The sequence below is a fragment of the Hemiscyllium ocellatum genome, chromosome 24, assembly GCF_020745735.1.
Source record: "Hemiscyllium ocellatum isolate sHemOce1 chromosome 24, sHemOce1.pat.X.cur, whole genome shotgun sequence".
NCBI classification, from domain to species: Eukaryota; Metazoa; Chordata; class Chondrichthyes; order Orectolobiformes; family Hemiscylliidae; genus Hemiscyllium; species Hemiscyllium ocellatum.
Genome location: NC_083424.1, coordinates 16,774,393 through 16,796,262, shown reverse-complemented (window position 1 = coordinate 16,796,262; position 21,870 = coordinate 16,774,393). Strand labels below are relative to the sequence as shown.

Here is a 21,870-nt window from a genome sequence, read left to right as displayed (position 1 = left end):
GGCAGACTGGTTGAGAAGGTCAAGGACCACTTCAGACTTGAACTTATTGCATATTAAGACTAAATACTGTAAGAGAAAGTATTCATAGAACAGTAGGATTGTAGTCTGGTATATCTATTACTGAAAAATTATTTCATAAACTCTACTTCCTAAGACTTGCTAGTCTACTGTACATTCTCCTGTGCATGAGTTTCTAACATTCACATGGCTAGACTTTTGACATTTGCCTTTCTCTTCATGTGTTTCTTTAACATATTGTTCTATTTATGACAAGTCAGGAACATATCTGTGACATCGTTACAAGGATCAACATACAAGAGGGATCGAAGTGTATTGGAAATCAAAACATAAGTGGATACAGTAGTCATTTGATTTGATTTTATTGTCACATGTACTCAGGCACAGGAGTACAGTGAAAAGTGCATAATGTTGCCACACAAGGTGTCATCTTGTGTACAAGTACCTAGGTACAGAAACTTAAGAACAAGGTAGAAAGAAATAACAAAGTTAAAAGTTAAACATTGCACTAATTATAGTATAGTGTAAAACATACAAAATAAGGTTAAAAGTTACACATTGCAGACTTTTAGTTTTAAGTAGAAAATAAAGTTGAAGTGCTTAGCCACTCTGGGACCACACATCGAGGAATAACCTCAAAACCAAATGTCCACACGGAGACCATGCCAGGCCATGAGACTGCCACAGAATCACCATGCCAAGCAGAGAGACTGCCATGCCAGGCCAAGACCCCACCATGGGCAATGCCAGGCATCTGGCATGTGTGCCTTTTTCATCAGGACACAGAATATAACAAATGGCAAGTCATGTCACAGCTGTATAGAATACATTTGGAATAATGCGCACAGTTCTGGTCGCCACACCAGAAAGATGTGGAGACTTTGGAGTGGGTACACTAAAGAATAACCAGGACTTTGTCTTGTTTGGCAGCTGTTACGAAGTCAGACTGAACAAATTTGGTTTTCATTTGAATACGAAGGGTTGCTGGTAACCTGATAGAAGTTCACAAAATTATAGAAGGCATGGACCATCGAGCATTGATCGCAGTGTAAAAGTGTTACTGGGGTACATAGATTTAAGATTAAAGGGGGAAAAGTTTAAAGGAGATTTGAGACAAGTTTTTTTTACATAGAGGGTGTGAAGTGCATGGAATGTGCTGCGAAAGGAAGTGGCAGAAGCAGATATAATAGCAATATTTAAGAGACATACACATGAATTGGTGGTGAAGAGGGATGTGGACCACATGGAGACAAAAGCTTTTTCATTTAGAAAGGTATCATGTGTCAGTGATGGCTTGAACAGCCTGTTGCTGTGCTGTATGCTCTTTGAAGGTAACTGGTATTTGCTAAAGTGTCTCACAATACTTGCTCCAGTGTTATAGATGAGGAACATAGGAATTAAGAGTATTCCTTAAGCAATTCAGCCTTTGAGCCCACCACCATATTAACATGATCATGGCCGAGCTTATCTTGGTCTCAACTCCACTTTCCTGCCTGCTTTCCATTGCCCTTTATCACACTTTTTAAAAAAAATCAGAAATGCAGGTTTTGTTCTTGAATACCATATATACTAGTGTAAAAGTCAAATTGTTTTAATTTATGGGGTCAATTATTACTACTTTCGAGGGGCTGAATACTGTTATCATTAGCCAAAGCCCAATTGATCTCTAAATGGAAAGAAACAAATTATGGTAATTACCATAAAGACAATAAAAAATTAGTAATTAAGTTTTTATTTATACATACAAAAAGTAGAAATAGAAGTATAATACAGCTTTAAATTACAATTACATGATACATCTTAAACATGTCCAATATAAAAGTTCATTAAAATCCTGCAAAATCACACTGTTCAACATCTTCACCACCGAATAAAGCTTCATTATCATGAGAATAAATGATATCATGCATGGATCCTCATCATCTTCACTATCCTTAGTTAGAAGTAGCACAGCATCCGCTTCTTCATTTGTCATCCCATAGATAATCATCCTCTGTACTGTCCAATACATTCATAATTCCACATTTTCTGAATGATTTGAATTGAAAATAGTGTCAGCTCCATGAATTAACGATCCATTCACAGATCAGTGGCAGTGATGAAGCCTACCTATTGCCTCCTTTTTCTCCATCCTGCAGTTATTCCCTTCATTCTGATCACGTCTCATTCATTACAAAACCAGATGAATCTTGAACATTCAAAAGCACGAAAAAGATTTATTCCCTCATTGTAACATTTATGTAAAGGATACCTTGACTCTCAATTGTTGATCTGTTATCTGTGAAGAACTCAGGTTGACTTTTACACAAGATATATGGAGATTCCAGATCTTTTGGCCAAAAATAGGCGTCACACTTACACAAGATCAACTTTCATTCGCGTTTATAGAACATAGAAAAGTCCAGCACAGAACAGGCCCTTTGGTCCACGATGTTGTGCCGAGGTTTAATCCTAATGAAAAATATAATAACTTAATCTATGCACCCCTCAACTCACTGCTATCCATATGCATCTCCAGCAGTTGCTTAAATGTGCCTAAAGGTAAGTCTTTGAACAAGAGTGTGAAATACTGAAGTTTATAGATAACAAACATCAAAGTGAAAATGCAATGATATACTAGATATGGCAATTACTGGATGTTAACTTATGTTAGAGCTTGTGAACTACTAAAAAAAATGTCAAGTCTGTTTAGGTAAAGAAACCATTCACTAAATATGAAATCTCTTATTACAGTTTCATTTTGTAATTGCAAAACACAGCATGATCATGTGACATTTCATTATTTCATGGTGTACATTACTTCATTAGCTCGTCAGAAATTAACATTTTACTCTCCTCCTCCCAATCCCCCCTCAACCCTGGAATATCACCTTTTTTGTTCACCAGGAAATGGGTGCCAGCATTTATTGCCTATCCCTAGTTACCTCTACCTTAAGAACAACAGTTTATTTCCCCTTGTGGGAGAAGCCAGGACAAGAGGGCAGAAATGTGCAATGAAGACAGAGATGGAGGAGGGATTTCTGCTGAAGATGGTGAATCTGTGGAATAACTTATTGCAAACAACTATTGAGGCTGGATCATTAAATAGACGAAAGGCTGAAATAGACATTTTTAATTAGCAAGGGAAGATAAGGTGTTGGAGAAAAGATAAAGTGAAAATAATCATTATCAGTTCAGCCATGACCTTCTTGATTAGTGAACTGACTTGATGGACTGAATGGCCTAGTTCTTTCTCTGATAGTCTTCTCAAATTGAAGCACATCCTTCATCAGATTTCTGTGCATCTGTGATTTCATTTAGTTACTGGGTTGTTGACTAGTAGAGTTTCGGTTGATAAGGTTGTAACTGGCTTTAAAGAGTTGGAAATGTTTACATCTCCTTGTTCAGGCCTTTACCCAGGGATAAAGCATCAGTTTGATTTGTAGAAATGATAAGGATCATGATATATTATTTTAATTTGAAAACTTGGGTGCTAAAATGGACAGTACTATTTATAGCTTGATTTTGGATCTCTTGTAGACATTTAAAAGAACAGATATAATTTTAGTCTCTGTTCTGAGTTTCAAGTGGTAAAAGGTTATCTGGCAATTTGTGCTTTAAAAATCCTTGAGGTGAATAGTTCAACACTGAGAAACGACGAGTAGAAGAGTAACAAAAAGAGAGATGGGTTGTGCCTCGGAACAAAGTCCCCTATGATACAAGACGGAAATCTATAATTTTTAGTAAAAATCGAATTAGCCAGAAGGTCAGATTGTACCCAGGTTTCTTTCAAAGAACCAAATCAGAGAGAAAAAAATGTTGCTGCAGTTACAGGCCTTAAATCTCTAAAATAATCAGGACATAACAAAAACAAGCTGAGTGGCTTATAGTCAGCAAGAGAAAAGCTCCAGAAACAGAATGACGTGAAAGAGGAATCTGAGGAAGTCATTGTTAAAAAAAAAAATTAGTTGTGATAGCAGTCCAAGGGTCTCAGCGAGAAATACCAGCTGAAAAATGATGATCAAGTAAATGCAGAGGTGTGCCAAAAATAAACTACTTATCAGCCATACTGACTGAAAGCTTGTAAAATGGGAGTAGGCTGATCTTTCAATGGGGGTTGATAATCTGTAAGGTTGTTGTTGAGGGAAAAAAGTTTTAATATTTATATCAGATATTTGTAACATAAGAACTAGGTGCGGGAGTAGGCCATCTGGTCATTCAAGCCTGTTCCACGCCTCAATAAGATCATGGCTGATTTTTTTCATGGTCTTAGTTTCACTCACCTACCCTCTCACCATAACCCTTAAACCCTTTACTATTCAAAATATTACCTATTTTAGCTTTAAAAACATCTACTGAGGAAGCCTCAACTACTTCCTGGACAAGATTCACAACCATTTGCTCCCCCTAATTTTGAGGCTATGCCTTTTATCCTAGTTTCATCCACCAGTGGAAACATCCTCTGCTTCTATCTTATCTATTCCCTTCATAATTGTGTGTGTTTCTACAAGATTCTCTCTCCTCTCGCCTCCCATTCTTCTAAATTCCAATGAATATAATCCTGGTCTACTCAGTCTCTCCTCATAAGCTAACCCCTCAACTCCAGAACCAACCTAATGAACCTCCCCTGTACCCCTTCAAGTGCCAGGATATCCCTTCTCAAGACCACAATTGTACACTATACTCCAGGTGCGGCTTCACCAGCACCCCGTACAGCTGCAACATAACCTCCCTGCTTTAGCAAAGGATGAACAAAATTCCATTTGGCTTTTTAATTAGCTGATGCATCTGCAGACCAACCTTCTGTGATTCATGCACATGGACACCCAGGTCCCTTTGCAGTTTCTTACCATTCAAATAATAGTCCTTTTTATTGTTATTCCTACTGAAATGGATGACTTCACATTTATTAACATTGTACACAATTCTTGTAGAGTGTAGTTTTGTTTACGCTTTTGTGTAATATACTTTTAACAAAACAGCAAAGTTAATCAGCCACCTCCTGTAGATATGTTCATTGACTGACCATCATGGTAAACAAGTTAGTTTAAGACTGGGGTCTGACTAGCCCAGTATTATCACCAGCTGGGATCAAAACACTGAGGTCTGTAACAGTGCATGAGATTTACTTTTACTAAATTCTTAAAATCTGTATGTCACTAAGGATTTGTGGTAGACACCAAGCAGAGACTGGAAGAACACAAGCCAGGCAGCATCAGGTGGTGGAGAAGTTGCCGTTTCAGGTGTAACTCTTCTTCAGGGTGTCTCTGATTTGTGGTCTGTCTTTATATTGAAATGTAAACTAAGAATCTGCATTCTTTTCAAGTCCATGTCACAGATAATGCTTATAAATGCCAGTATGTCAGTGAATGGGACGTACACTTAATTGGTCTATCCTTTCCATCGGTCCCTGCATTAGACCAGAGGAAATACCTCAATAGTTTTTAATTACCTTTCTTTTTGTATTCAGAATTGTTGCATTTCTGAAATTGGGAGGAGAATTCTTCTCTTAAATCTGGAAAATGAATCAATTGAGTCATTTGCAAGGTCATACCAGTTACCAAGTCCTGACATGAAAGTGAATTGGTGCTAATGACAGATCTGATAAACTGGGGAGTGCCTGGCATGAGTTGGGACAGAGCGGTCTTTGAACAGCAGTATTTGTGACTGAACAGTCCCTTTTTGGATACTCTCTGCTCACCCAAAATGGTGAAGAGGCAAGAACAGGTGCTCTCAAAATGGATTGTTCCACTTCTTTTTTAATGGGGAATTATAGCCTGTAGGATACTTCTTTGTCATCAAAGAAAACAAACTAAATAGCAACTTGGAATGTTAGAATTCACACAGATTATCTCAAATTGATATCGCTGCTGTTAATAAGACTTGCCTTCCTTGGGAGGGGTAGCTGAAGGAACAAGCAGGGGAATGTATACTATTGCTAGAAGATAATACCACAAAGAGGGGCTTTAAATACAGGCTTTAAATTGTTCAGTTGACTCTTAAGAGTTAAAAAGTGAGAGTTCAAGACCCATTAGCATATCAATGGGACTGACATTTCAGCCAAGAGCAAGTAAACTTTTGGTCTTGCAAAACAATCTATATTAACCTTGTTCCTAATGCACTGAACCCTACTGAAAAATGCATTTGTCATGAAGGTAAGACCAAGCTTGAGTATAGCACCACCGATCAAGGCCAACACATAAAGAATGTGCTGAGGTGGCAGAGGGATGGCAGTACCCACTGCAACAGATCCTAAAATGTCAGCATCTTTGAACATCTTGTGTTCAATTAAGGCCGACCTGGATAGATTCTTCATCAGTAGGGGAATCAAGGGTTATGGGGAAAATGCAAGACAATGGAGTGCTGGATCAGCCATGATCCTACTGAATGGTGGGGCAGGCTTTTGGAGTGGCGTAAGCCTGCAAAAGGTACACAAATTTCAAACAGACAACTGTAGTCCATGTAGCCAAGAAACTTAGAAGGTTTCAGGGAGAATAAACAGTGGTCATGTATGGTCAGGAGATAGACTGGCAAAAAAAAATGGTACAGTTGTAATTTTAATAAATATAATACAAAATTCCAAGCCCATTGAACAAGGTGTAAAACTTTAAAGCTAAAACCTCAAAATGAAGTAACTCTTTTCTAAAACACTGCTAACTTTTTTTAAAGTCCACTTTGCAGCAGTGTGCCAACAGACTTTCTGACCCACTTTGTGGCAGGCATGGTAGCATCCACATCAGTCCACCTTTGTGATTAGTTCTTCAATATATGCATCAAGTTCATCATCTGTGTTAATTTCAATATCCTGTTAATGCAAAAATAAAGATCAATTACCATTACTCAATACTTTATTACACAGAATTCTTAAAACTGACTTAATTTAAAATAAACTGACACTTAAGTAAATATAATGTTAAAAATGCTTTCATCTCTAATGCAGAAGCTGACTCCAGATACTCCATTTTTCATTGCTTCTGTGGCACTTAAGTATTTTAGTCAAATACACAACTTCATGCATAGTAAGTATTGGAAGCCTTTAACAAGACTGAAACAGTTAAGCACAGCACAGTGCTGCTTCGGCATGCTGTTCACAGAGATGCATTCCCAATACTCAATGGTACGCGAGGATGAGACCACTGGGGGACTGTCTACTCTCAGAGATCAATTGTCGCACTTAAGCTTTGATCAGCAACCAGGGAAAAAAATTTGTAGGTCTCGATGGTTCAGTCAATATATGTCTTTGCCAGTGGAACTAGAGTGAACAAACTCCAAAATATGATCAACACTAGATGTGACTACCCATAGCAAATTCCAAATGGGCTCCGAATAGTCCATTTTAAGAATCTCAAGTTTTCACCATTTATCTCTATTATCTGAATTCCAACTTCTTTCAAGACAAGCTATTAATAATCACTGAAATTTGCCACGCAAAAGACTTTTTAAAGTTGCATGCTTTCCATAAAATTCTACTGTTTTAAGGAAAAACGAAGTCCTGTAGATGCTAGAGAGCTCATAAAAACAACAACTGGAGAACGTCAGCAGGTATGACAGCATTTGTGGAGCATTCTAGTCCAATATGATTCTTCTGAGTTGCAAAGAGAAGCCATATTGGACTCAATTTTAATTGTTCCTATTTGTACAAATGCTGCCAGATCTAACTTTCTCCAATACTTTGTTTTTATCTTGTTCTCAGAGGTTATGCATGTATTTCCACCTATTCTATCTCACAATGCAACCGATACAGTTCTAGTTCCATAATATAGTACTGATCTAAACTATATTGACAGGGGATTCCACTACTTGTGGAATCGTAACAGCACAAGTAGCCCTAAAGGCACATTTTCACTTCTGCAAACAACACTGGATCCACTCCAACCTCTCTCCATAGCACACAATTATTTTATCTGCATGTAATTATTCAATTTCTTTAAGAAAACCAAATAGGGGAAAGATCACACCTGAATGTTTCCTTGAACAGTTTATCAGCTACAGAAACTAATGAAGGTAAGTAAATGCTATGGATGCATTTATCTGTGATGCACTGTGTAAAATTCATGATCTTAAAAAGTAACAATTTTTCTGTAAAGTCCTATAGCATGGAAACAGACCCATCAACCAACTCGTCGGCACCAACCAGACATCCCAATTTGACCTAATGTCACTTGCCAGCGTTAAGTTTCCATCTCTCTAAATCCTTCTTATTGGCGTACCCATCTAGATGCCTTTTAAATGCTGTAACTGCACCCACTTCTCTCTGGCAACTCACTCCATAACATATCACTCTGTGTGAAAATGTTACCCCTCGGTTCTTTTTTAAATCTGTCCGCTCCCCTTAAACCTACACCCTCTATGCTTTGGACTCCTGTGCCGCACCATCCAGGGAAAACGACTCTAGCTATTCTTTCTATCCTGCTCCTGATTTTCTAAACTCCTACAAGGTCACCCCTCAGCCTCCAACACTCAATAGGAAAAGAAATCCAGCCGATTCAGTCTCCCTAGGACTCAAACCCTCCAGTCCCTGCAACATCCTTCCATAGCACAGCTACCACAATTGTACACAGTAATCCAGAAGTGGCCTCACTAATGTCTTCTACAACAGCAACATGATATCCCAACTCCTATACTCAATGTTCTGACCAATGAGGGCAAGGGTGCCAAATGCCTTTTTTGCCACCCTGTTTACCTGTGACTCCACTTTCAAGGAATTATGCACCACTGCCCCTAGGTCCCTTTGTTGTCAAATTTCCCAGGGCCTTACTATTAATTGTACAAGTTCTACCCTGGTTTGCCTTATCAAAATGCAACACCTCACATTTATCCAAATTTCATACAACATTGGAGTTAAGTATCAAAGCTTTCAGCTCTGCTTCCATAAGAGCTCATTTACATACAGTGGGCCAAATGGTTTGCTTTGGTGTTATAATTTCTGTAATGAACATTTGTACTTGAGCTGAATGTTGAGAGATCTAGAAATTGACTCATCCTTTTCCTCATACTGCCTCTTGGTGACACCACTGAAGACAGTACAAGCTTCGACCAGTACACTGATGAAATCCAGCACGAGCTCTCAACCCACTTTCTGCTGAAACCCAGAAAGGAATACATTCCTTTATCTCACACAGACTTTACATTTTCACTGTTTCCCTTACCAACTCCAATGTATTTAAACTTTGCCAAAATTCTGATAGCTATATTGAGATTTTTTTTGCATTAAAGGTATTACGCAAATGCAAGCTACTGTTGCTGACGTACGGTGTTTAAATTTTACAACCAAGTATTCCAGTAGAATTCAAATTCTTGGTATTGATCTCTTTAAGTCTTGATGTAATTAATGAAATAATAGCATCAAGACTTATATTTAGAATCCCTACAGTGTAGAAACAGGCCACTTGGCCCAACAACGCAACACCAACCCTCTGAAGAGTAACCACCCATTCTCCCACTACTCTACATTTACCCCCGACTATCCTTTAATACAGAAGTGGTCAGTGTGACATTCCAAACTGCAACATGTTATCTTTGCGACCTCAAATGAGATGGTCTAGTTATAATTAGAACTTAATTTCAGATTTCAATTTAATATTCAGATCTTTTTAGTTTGGGCTTGGAACTACTTTTCAAGTGCAGTACAGCTATAAGCAAGCTTCCCTCGTTCTTAAGCACTCTGTATGTAACTATGAACATTTACTTGCTCAACATGCAGTGTTACCTCTTGTACTTTCCGCAACAGCTCTACAATGTTATTTCGCAATTTACAGAGCTTTTCCTGTGCATCTGTCAGCTCTGCATCATTTTGCTGCAGCTTCTTCTCAGTTGCTCGGACACGCTCTTCAGCCCTTGTCTGATACGCAGTGCAGAGGTTCTTCAGGCCCTCCTCGTACTGTTCAAAATAATCCTTCTGTTTTTGCACAGAAGAAAAAAAGTAATTTCAGAATAGCAGTTACAGAAAGCAACTTCATTGATATGCCATTTTACCCCATCCAGAAACTACTGGTTCATTTAATACAATTCCCCTTCTGAATAAGGAGGCTGTGGGTTCAAATCCAACTCCAGTAACTACAACACAAAATCCAAGCTGACACTCAGCAGTACTGATTTAGATCAATGGCTTGCTATGTGGCAAGTGGTTACCATTTATTATTGTCTTGCTATTCCAAGAGGCTGTTAATTGAATTTTATTTTACTAGAAAATATGTTACAGGATCTTTTCCATTCATCTGAACAACCAGAACAAATTGATGGCTTATCTCAAAAACAAAAGATACTTCAGTACCCCAATCAAGAGTGAGCCTATTTTATATGCTCAACTCTTCTTGGGGCTTGAACCTACAAGAATGCCATTAACTTAGCTAACAAAAAACTTGTACAAATCATATTGGATTTGTATCACTTGAGAAGTCAAGGTAGCAAGTCTTTAGCACTTGTCAACACATATCCCTCACCTCCACCAGTATACTAAAGGCAATGTAAAGATATTAAGTATACAATTTGCATCTTTATGCTAAAATGTACCAGTGGGAATGAAGCCAGCTCTTCTGGTGTCATTGAACTTAACTCCTCCTTTGTTATCCTGTAATTTGGTGGTAGAAAATATCGCAATGCATTCCTAAACAGAAAAGAGAACATTTTTGTGAGCAACCATACTCATCCTTAAACTACTACAAATAAACCTGAGAACAGATGAGCAGCACGGTGGCTCAGTGGTTAGCACTGCTGCCTCAAAGTGCCAGGGATACGGCTTCGATTCTAGCCTTGGACGACTGTCTATCTGGAGTTTGCATTTTCTCCCCATGTTGTGTGGGTTTCCTCTGGGTGCTCTGGTTTCTTCCCAAAATCCAAAATGTGCAGGTTAGGGTGAACTGGCCATGCTAAATTGCCCATAATGTTCGGGGATATGTAGATTAGGTGCATTAGTCAGGGGTAAATGTAAGATAGGGGAATGGGTTACTCTTTGGAGGGTCAGTGTGGACTTGTTGGGCCAAAGGACCTGTTTCCACACTGTAGGAATTCTATGATTAGCAAAATACCTCTTCACAGTCAAATGACGATATCAGGTGCTGGTTTGTGAACTGAAAGTAACCACACAAACATGAATTTAAAAGTAATGATGGGAATGCTCCTGGCCACATAATCAATGGACATGTAGTATAGTAACGACCCAGATGACCCTAGCTGGTTTCACAGAATATGAAGAATTTGTCAACTTCAACTGTCACCACAGTTAGGCATACTATCCTGGGATCTAGTATATATGTACAACCAAATTAAGAAGTGCATTTAAAAACAAACATAGCCATAGTTCCAGCTTCTAATCATTACAGTGATACATGCTGGAAAATGGATAAGGGAACACTAAACTGTGATCGGAAGCATAACATCTAAGGTACAATAGGCTGTTGATAATCAATATCTAGGACTGAACATAATAAATTGCCACATGGGTAAAAGCCAACAATACATGATGTATCCCAGAACAAACCTCAAGAAGCTGATACAGAAAAGCACATTCTGGAAATATGTCCCTTCTTGATTTTTTTTGCCAAATCATGAAGATATCACGATTGAACGTTTTTCTTACACATTTTCTTTGACTTTGGCATGGATGGGGCAGGTAACGAACCATCATTCTCTCACCTGAAGCTCACCACCAGCGCTTCCACAGTCTCTTTGCTGGTTGTTGGTTGCGTAGTGTCTGGCTCCATCCTTGTACTGTCAGAAGTTGATCCTGTTTCCACAGAGATGTCCTCCTCCACACCAAGTGTGTCAGGCGTCTGGTATTCTGGAGATGGTGGTTTCATCAGCCGTACATCCATACACCCCTTTTCAACCCTGCAGGAATAAAACATGTCAAACTGAAACAATTAAAATAACTTGCAATCACAAAATATTAAAGAAAACGACGACTAAATACAATCATTACCCTCTGTTCACTGGTTCCATCATAGTTTGCTAGTTTTTCAAAGATAAAGAAACTCATTATGGGCAGATGCACCCACATTTATGAAGTGAGCTTTCTGCTCAATTAGAAGGAACAAAATGCAACTAAATTGGTAGAAAATTTAGTTTTAAAAAAAATCAATGATGCGTGGGATGTGGGTGTTGCTGGTTGTGCCAGCATTTATAATCAATCCTGATTTATACCTACCAATGGACTAGGGATGGACTGGCTAACTAGGTTAGATAGATTAACCAAGATGCACACAAGGATAGACAGCAACACAGGCAGGGAAAAACTGAAGGAGGGGCATGGATTGAAGGAAAAATTATGGTACACCTTGAACTGAAGAAACAAAACAGATTAACAGTTGTGTTTTATGATGATTTTGGTGATTTAATCATACTCTAAATAATTTCTAAAATATAAAATTATAAAAAGCCAATGGAATATTAGCCCAATTCATACAGAATGGAGATTATGTTACAGTTGTGTATGGGCACTGGTTAGGCTGCATCTGGAGTACAGTTATATATGGACTGAAAACAAAATCAACTTACAAGGACAGGTGAAATAGACTGTGTTTGAATTTTCTCAATCTTATGCTGTGATATAACTTAGGTGCTCAAGTAGATTAAAAGGTACAAGAGGGTAGAGAAATTTAGTCCAGAGCAAGGAACACCATTTTAAAATTTAAGCAAAGTTTCTCAAGACTGAATACTTTCCAAAGAAGGACAATGGAAATCTAAAAGTCTCCTTCCCTTGGCTCTTGAGGCTAGGTCAACTGAATGTTGTAAAAATGAGACGGATAGGTTTTTGTCAGGCAATGATATTGTGGGCGGCATGGTGGCATAGTGGTTAGCACTGCTGTCTCATAGCGCCTGAGACCCGGGTTCAATTCCCGACTCAGGCGACTGTGTGGAGTTTGCACGTTCTCCCCGTGTCTGCGTGGGTTTCCTCCGGGTTCTCCGGTTTCCTCCCACAGTCCAAAGATGTGCGGGTCAGGTGAATTGGCCATGCTAAATTGCCCGTAGTGTTAGGTAAGGGGTAAATGTAGGTGTATGGGTGGGTTGCGCTTCGGCGGGTCGGTGTGGACTTGTTGGGCCGAAGGGCCTGTTTCCACACTGTAAGTAATCTAATCTAATCTAATATTAAAGAATGTGGAACCAAAGCAAACAAATTAACGATGAAGATCAGACACTATGCATCCAACACTCTTTCTATTTCCTTTGCTCTGATTTTCTCATTATGTCTCAGTCCTATTACATACTTTATCAGACAAAAACTTGCATGTTTGCAATTTTAGTATTAAAGGTAAAATAATGATCTAATCTCAAAATGCACATCATCAATATAAATATTTAAAAAATAAGAGTGGGATATACATTCAACTTCATTACAGAAGGCCACACAGATCAGCATTGCAACTAAAGGTTAGATTTTGTATTTTCAGTTCAAACTAGAGATGTTTGAACTAGAGAGTTTCAGACTGAGATGGAACAGTCAAAATGAGCAGAGATCAGATTTTGTGTGGTACTGGAAAGAGCACAGCAGGTCAGGCAATATCTGAGAAGCAGCTGTCCAAAACATCAACTCTCCTGCTCCTTCGACCTCTGACTCTCCAGCATCTGCAGTCCTCACTATCTCAGGAGATCAGATTTTTTCAAACTGAGTTATTTAGGTGCTGGGTCAAGAACTTACATTAGACACCACCACGATTTAATCAGGAAATAAGACAGAGTAAATAAAATGGTGGTTACATGACAACGAGCTCAAATTCTAAAAGACACTGGGCTGCAGGAGGAAGGCACTGAAAAAAGATGAAGAGGTCCAGCTGTGAAGCACTGGCACAGATATAAATGATTGCAAGCCTTAATTTCAAAGTGAAGATAGAAAGATGAGAAAGAATAGGTAGAGTGGTTCCACAAACAGGACTTGTAGTTTGCCACTCAGAGGCATTTTCATTATTTATGTGGCTTCCTAAGGAAAATGGTTTCATGGACTGATACCTTGCTGCTCCAAATTACTGGCCCTATTTAAAAAAAATCGAGGTTGATTTTAGGTTACTCAGGGATCACCAGATTAAAATATAGCATTATTGTGCATCATGCAGTGGAGAAGTGAGTGAGGAGCAAGAAGCAAAATAATATTCTCACCATCTGTCTCTTGGAGTAGTTGCAGTTGGAACGTAATCAAACTTGACCTTCCATCGCACTGACTGCTTACTTGTTGCAACATCAGTGACTCGGCCTGTATGCCATTCCTTATTAACCTTAACTTCTACAAGAAGCCCTCTATCTATACAGGAGGAACAAAAAAAATTGACAAAGGTGTGAGCTTCTCAAAGCATTGAAGAAAATCTTTTGAAGGACATATTGCTAGTGATGTTTTTCATAATTTGAGACCTTCAGAGTCATATCCCATCTCTTAATATGGCGAGTGTTAATACTCTTCCTACTGAATCTTACTGCACGCGTCAGCAGGGTACCCACCGATTTCCACCAGTTAGACATTCTTTGACATTTTAACAAGACAAAGAATATACTTCATCAGAGAATGGAAATGCATTCTCACCTTTTGAAGTGCTGGCCTCATCCACCTCCTCAAGCTCTCCTCCACTATCTGAAATCTGTAATAAAATACAGTTAGACCAGGGGGAAACACAAAAGAACTTATAAAAGAAATTGCCTCCAACCACAAAGAGCCAACGGCTAGGTGTACATAATCATTTAGATTCAACAAGAACAAGAACAAGTCACCATTAGTTTGCCTGCCATGTTGCAGCTGTCCAGGAAGACCAATCCTAAAAGACCTTTTCCTAAGTGATTTATTGCTTTCTGGGACTTTGCACTTTAAGTAAAAGGACTGCAAGGCACCAAGTAAAACTATCTTGGCCTATTTCTTCCCTTTCCTCTCATCCAGTCTCCCAAGATAATAATTCAGACCTAAGAATTGCATCTACTACCAAGGAGATAGTATGTCGAGAGAAAGGGAGGATAAATGGTTAAAAAAAACCACCACTATTGGGAGTGAAGGAGTATGGGAGATGAGAGGAAGGTCAGGCAACAAGATTCTCCCCACAAACATATGATCAAAACTGGTGACTCTCAGGAGACATAGTGACCTGTGCCCTCTTACTGAATGACCCAACCTCCTGGATACTCAACTTCAAATGATCGTGTTCAAAGAAACATATTTGACTGATGTCTCAACTTGACAACATGGGGAGCTGTAGCTCCATATTAGCCAGAAATGTGCCAGGTTCCAACCCTGGTCTATGCAGAGTTAGCAGTCTGAGCTGTTAAAATTGTCTTAAATGTACTTGCTGTGAAGGGTAATTGGCAATGTTGTTGCGGCCCATCATTCAACTGGAAACTGCGTGAGGACACTCAGCTACAAAAAACATGACTCCTTTAGGCTGATGTAAGTAGTACAATTTAAGGAAAATGGTGACCAGAAACACGAAACATAGCCAAGCAAAAGTCAGCATCTACAGGAAGCAAAGATAAATAAAATAATGAATAGGGGACAGTTTTCTTAAAGGTAATTGAAAGGATCAAAGCCGCCAGAGAGGAAGAGGAGTGGATAAACAATGAGTGGAGATTTACTGAGGGGATACACGTAAAACAGTTTGTTGAACTACCTCCACAACATCGGCTATGTCCTTTTTAAGGCGCTTCGAGTCTGAAACCTTTGCAGATATCTTCACTTTCCTTTCTTCCTGCTCCTCTTCCTCCTCATCTTCCATGTCCTCTTCCTCACTGCTTTCTATTGCTGTATTCCTCTTTCGTGTCCCTGCAGACTATGTAAAGGAGAAGTAATTTTTAAAAATATAAAACAAGGCTTCTAGAACTAGGAAGTATCGACATAAAGCTCCCAACAACTTCCAGACTTTTGGAACACTGTTTTGTAATTAATTTGAGTTTGTTGGAAGCATATATCAATTGAATGACTGCAACATTTCCCTGGTAGGTTGCTTTGCTTCCCATTTTGAAAGTCTAATCAGCACTGCAACCTAGCTGAAAGGAAACAATAGCCTCTGCAAAGCCTCAGATGCCAGCTCCTGCTAAATCCGCTAAAAGTGGAGGCTAAATCACTTTGTTGGGCTGTCCATTCTTATTGCTGCACGAAACACCTAGCTTCTACTTGGTACCTCAGGGAAAAAAGTATCTGGTCCAGCATTGGTATGTAATAATCTACACACAATTTTCTGCAAATAACGAATTGGAGTCCCTGCTTTAGTGCACTTGTGTGAAGTTTTGATGGCCATCTTCACACACTAAGGAATAAAAATGCTGTTAATCGACTTTTTTTTGTTTCCTGCTGGGCTGTAGGAGAATTACAAGCAGCTTTGAATCTGCAAGAGTCCATCATGCAGCCAGCAAAATTCTCAATGACTCGAAAAGTAAAGACCACTTTACTAGAGAAAACTCCCTGTGATAGCTGGGAAGTAACATAGGAAAGCAGCTAACCATTAGAAGAGGATCCTGCCTGAAATATATTGTCAAATTAATATAAAATGCAAGACAAACAAAAAGATGGTGTCAGTAGAATTCAGGAAAACTAGTCTCAAATATTAAATACAACCAGATTTGGCACAAAGCAAAGATTGGCGATTGACTGGTGAAACAAACACTGCAACAGATGTTGATCCGACGTTCAGTTTAAGACATCTTGTTTGAATAATTAAGGACATACATTCTGCTTTCAACTTATAATCTTAATTTAAAATTCCTCAGTGGTTCCTTTAAAGATTCATTTAAAATTATTTTAAATACCTGTGTCCCCCTACTCAGAGTGTCTTTCCTGAGTCCCAAGGTCTTTGCTCCTTTCGATTGTTGACTCTTCACGCTTGCAGAGATAGAAGGAGAATTCCTCGTGGAAGTAGAAGGCTGCGATCCAACTTTGGAAGGTTTTTGTTTTGCAGAGATTGTTGGCCGTTGTTGGGGCCGCCCTGTGTTGATTGCTGCTTTCTTACTATTAAAGCTGGTGTGTGGGGTCACAACTTTGCCCACAGATCTAGCTGCAGATCCCTTTCGCAGTAAAGTCTGGGACTTTGTTGGAGGTGGGTGACTTGGAGCATTTTTGATTATATCAGCCAGAGGTGGTGATCGTGGTCGCTGACTACTTGCAGATGACTGTCCCTACAAAGTAAAACACTAAGTTATGAAAATAGAAATACAAAACTTTACCTGGTGGTCATCACAGTAATTTCAAAGTCTTCAAATTACTTTTGCTTTCAAACCGCCCACACTTCTTCCCTTCAAGCTTGAAAAGCATATATCACACATGAAACTAGGTGAGAAAAATAGTTTTCACATCTCCCATTTTACTGGCACTGAAGAATAAACTGCAGATGTGCTGATCTGTGCTCATTTATTTCCATTGAACTATAAGATTGAGGTCTACTTCTCAAGTAACTACAAAGACCCCATGTGAAATGTGCTTAGATTTTGAAGTCCAGCTCCTAATGGTGGAGCTCACACCACAAATGGTGTATTCTGTTGCAGACAGTTGATTAGCAATCAACCTTAGAAAGGCCCCACACTAGCTAATCTGAGAAATCTTCACAAAAGTTAGGAAGTTTGTCTTGAAGAATTATTCCATTTAACTCTATCATAATTGTATTGATAAAGGGCTATATTGGAGACAAGTAAACAAGAATGCATTCCTCCTATTAGCACCACAGAGCTAAAGAGATGCTGCTTTTGGCATCATCCAATTGGTAAATCGTCTTGAACATTCAATTTTGATTCTAGCACAATCAATCATTCAGTTTTAGAACTCAGAACCAGATGTGAAATCAGAAGCTGAAATGTCTATCCTAAATTAATGTCCATCAATTAATCACGTTTTAAGGAGTTGCGAGGAAACAAAATACAAAGGTTTGGGGTAGGTTGTTAAAAGAAAACTATTCTAGTGGCCACTATTTGAAAGCACTCAAGAAAGATGAGCCACATGTGGTTAACAGAGGCTTATCAAAGACAATATGTAATCAAAAACAAAGACATATGATAAAGCTAGTGATTATATGCTATGATGAACTTCAGAACTTTAATAACTGTTCACCAATTCAAAGAAGCAACAATAACGCTGCCTGGAATAAAGTGTACAGGGACAAAGACAAACACATACAGGAATTGAAAGCAATTGAAGGCCATGTCTGAGAAAAGGAGGAGTCAACACTTCGCAAACAAGACTTTTTGACAAATTAATAGCTGTGGCGATGCTGCTCCTTTAATAATGTTAGGTTGTTCTTGTTTATTTCTTAGAGGAGTCATAACCGCATAGATTCCGACGTGTCGGGTTTGTATGGGTTTTAGGGCCAATTTGATTACAGCCAACAGATACTGCCCCAGGGAAAAGGCTTTCATGTTTTAAAAACAACTTGTACAATGAATGGAGAGTGGCCAGTTCTCCCAGCTTGGCTTTTCTCTGGTTTGGTTTTACCAAGCAGTCAGTTTTTTGAGGCTGCTGGTCAAAGAAACAGCTCCATGTTGATCCCCTCTCCTCTGACATCTCCCCGGTGTTTGATTCTACCTTTTGTGCCAAGGGGGCGCTTATGGGGACGTAGCAAGTATTTGGAACAGCATCATTAAGTTGCAATAGTGTCAACTGGGTTTTTAAATAGGCATGTTAATCTAAAGTCGGTTTTCTTTTGTTCATGCGTAAATAAATACTGCTTTGTTTAAAACTGAGTGGCTGGGACAACTGTATTACTTCTGGAATATCCACTTTACATCTGCTTAAAACAATTAGAAAAGTGAGGTTCTGGACTACCTTTTTAAAATGTTTTGAGGGGGTTGGGCTTGGTCTATAACAGATTGGAGGCTCTTTGCAGGATTTGTTCTTTAGTTCCAATTTGGGATTAGGCAGCGAGTGGTAGGTATTTGTGTCTTTTGTTCCGGGTGTTAATTTTGGTTGGTTTAAACAGTGTGTGGGACAACAATGGCTCTTTCAGTCACTAAGAGTTTTCTGGGGATGGAAGAAATGACTTTGGGGGCTTTACCAAAGGTGAACAAGGAAAGGCTGCTGGAATTGGCAGTCAAGCTGCAGTTGGAGCTGCCTCTTTTCATGAGAAACGGAAAGATACTTACAGTAATAGGTTAGCATTTAAATTTGCTGGAAATGCCAGAATGTGGGGAGTTGGCTAAAATTCAATTGAAAATTAATCAGCTCGAGTTAGAGGTAAAAGACAAGGAAAACTGTGAACTGCAGAAATTGGCACTTGGACAGGAAAGTCAGCTTTTAAGGGCTGGAGAAAGTGACTGAAGGTAAAAGCTGAGTAAGGAAAAGAGTGAGGATGAACAAACCCATCGTGTTCAAAGGCCTGGTGAAAATTTGGTTAAATATATCCAAGCATTGCCTAAATTTGAAGAGAAGGACGTAGAATCTTTTTTCATTTCATTTGTGATGGTGGCTAAACAAATGAAGTGGCTTTCGTTAGCTCAAATAAAACTTGCACGGAGAGATAGTGAGGTATTCATTTCACTATTACAAAAGGTGTCTGGGGCATATGAGATAGTGAAGAAAGCCATCTTAAGTGCCTTTGAGCTTGTGCCAAAAGCCTACAGACAGCATTTCAGGAATCTGAGGAGGGACCCTGGTCAAACCTACACGGAGGTTGAAAGGATCAAACAAAGTAATTTTGAAAAGTGGATAATGGCACTAAAAACAGAACAAACCTATGGCGCTCTTAGAGGGACAATTATTTTGGAGGAGTTAAAAAATTGACTTTCTGAGGTAGTGAGAACTTATGTGGAAGAGCAGAGAGTTAATACAACAAGATTAGCAGCTGAAATGGATGATTATGAGTTGGCCCATAAATCAAAGTTTAGCTTCCAACATCAGTTTCAATCAGTGAGGGGGGAAAAAAGAGAAATCCTCACATTAAAAGGCACAGGCAGATCTCAGTGAAGGTCATAAGGATAACTTATAACAGGTTAAAATGGAAACTCTTGAAGGAGAAAGAAAAGTTGAAAAGCTCCAGTGTTTTCACTGCAATAAAGTAGGCCACTTGAAATCAGTGTTGCTGAGTTAGGAAAAGCACAGGAAGCCAGATGTAGGAAAACAGGATAAGCCAGTGAATTTTGTTCGAATGGTAACAGAAAGCACAGTGGAAGCTAAAACTCTGCACCAGAATGTACAATCTGTTAGGAAGTTGGTTAAGGAGGAAGTGCATGTCTTTCCTAAATCATATACCTGCGAAGGTAAAGTTTACTTGCATCAGCTAGCAGCAGCAGGTAGAGGTTACAATATTAAGAAATACAAGATGCTCTCAATCTTTGATACTGAAAGATGAGGAGATATATATCTCTGAAGGACTCTGCCAGAAAAAGTGCTAGTAACAGGAATTCATGGTGCGACAAGCGCTCAATTATGTAAAATGAGGTTAATCAGTCCAGTGAAAAGTGGAGAAGTCAGGGTAGGAATAATGGACAAACTCTCAGGTCCGGGAATACAATTTGTTCTTGCTAACAATATAGCTGGCTAACAGGTAGGAGCGCCATTTACGGTGGTTGAAAACCCAGTGGAAATTCGGGCACTGAACTAGTGCTGGACGCATATCCTGGAACTTTTCCTGATTGTGGTAACGAGGGTCACAAAGTCATCACTTAAAACAAGAGAGATCAAACCGTACAGATAAGAAAGTCGACATGGAATTATCAAATACCCTGCTGATCAAATGGTTGAGACAAACCAGGAGCAAATAGATGACAAAGCAGACATCTTTAGTTCAAAGAAATTAATGAGCAGAAAGATGAAAATTTAAAGCAATTTTATCAAACGGCATACACGGAAGAATCTCGATGCATCCTGAAGAGCTACCACATTAAAAATACCATTGTATATTCAGGACGATAAGAAATGGGCTGAAGTTATGAATAGGAAGGGATATGGGCCAAGTGCAGGCAAATAGGACTAGATTAGGTTGGGATATCTGGTCAGCATGGATGAGTTGAATCGAAAGGTCCGTTTCCATGCTGTACATCTCTATGACTCCAAGTTGTATTGCCAGGGGTTTACAAAAAGGTGGTGTTGCGGGTAGCACATGAACCAATAGGGGGTCATTTAGGGATCAGAAAATCTCAAGCTAAAATACGAAAACATTTTTACCTGCCTGGACTACACGAGGACGTAACTGAATTTTGCCAGACATGTCATGCATGTCAGGCAATCAGAAAACCACAAGTAGTAAAAAAAACTGCACCTTTAAGATCTACTCCTGCATTTGAGGAACCTGGCATCCCAACCCAATCTAGTCCCACCTGCCAGCACCCGGCCCATATCCCTCCAAACCCTTCCTATTCGTATACCCATCCAGATGCCTCTTAAATGTTGCAATTGTACTAGCCTTCCTCTGGCAGCTCATTCCATACAATTACCACCCCTCTGCGTGAAAAAGTTGCCCCTTAGGTCTCTTGTATATCTTTCCCCTCTCACCCTAAACCTACCCCCAAGCTCTCGACTCCCCCACCCCAGGGAAGAGACTATCTATTTATCCTATCCATGTCCCTCATGACTTTATAAACCTCTATAAGGTCACCCCTCAGCCTCAAATGCTCCAGGGAAAATAGCCTCAGCCATTCAACCTCTCCCTATAGTTCAAATCTTCCAACCCTGGCAACATCCTAGTAAATGTTTCTGTTTCACAACATCTTTCCGATAGGAAGGAGACCAGAATTGCACGTAATATTCCAACAGTGGCCTAACCAATGTCCTGTGCAGCCACAACATGACCTCCAAACTCCTGTACTCAGTACTCTGACCAATAAAGGAAAGCATACCAAATGCCTTCTTCACTATCCTATCTGCCTGTGACTCCACTTTCTATGAGCTATGAACCTGCATTCCAAGGTCTCTTTGTTTAGTAACACTCCCTAGGACCTTACCATTAAGTGTATAAATCTTGCTAAGATTTGCTTTCCCAAAAGGCA

The 21,870-nt window shown here is 39.3% G+C and overlaps 1 protein-coding gene across 2 annotated transcripts in view; it reads right to left on the bottom strand.

The window, feature by feature from the left end:
- Positions 1-1,826: 1,826 nt before the first annotated feature.
- The window catches only part of LOC132827072 (ATPase MORC2-like), a 93,281-nt gene continuing 73,237 nt past the window's right edge, over positions 1,827-21,870 (bottom strand). For both annotated transcript variants that reach the window (XM_060843523.1, XM_060843522.1), the window contains 8 exons: positions 16,711-17,076; positions 15,576-15,734; positions 14,507-14,561; positions 14,089-14,230; positions 11,632-11,826; positions 10,510-10,603; positions 9,707-9,895; positions 1,827-6,802 (listed from right to left, as the gene is read on the bottom strand). In XM_060843523.1, coding sequence (XP_060699506.1) covers positions 6,734-6,802; positions 9,707-9,895; positions 10,510-10,603; positions 11,632-11,826; positions 14,089-14,230; positions 14,507-14,561; positions 15,576-15,734; positions 16,711-17,076 — 1,269 coding nt within the window. In that variant the 3' untranslated portion in view covers positions 1,827-6,733. The remainder of the gene's footprint in view (positions 6,803-9,706; positions 9,896-10,509; positions 10,604-11,631; positions 11,827-14,088; positions 14,231-14,506; positions 14,562-15,575; positions 15,735-16,710; positions 17,077-21,870) is intronic.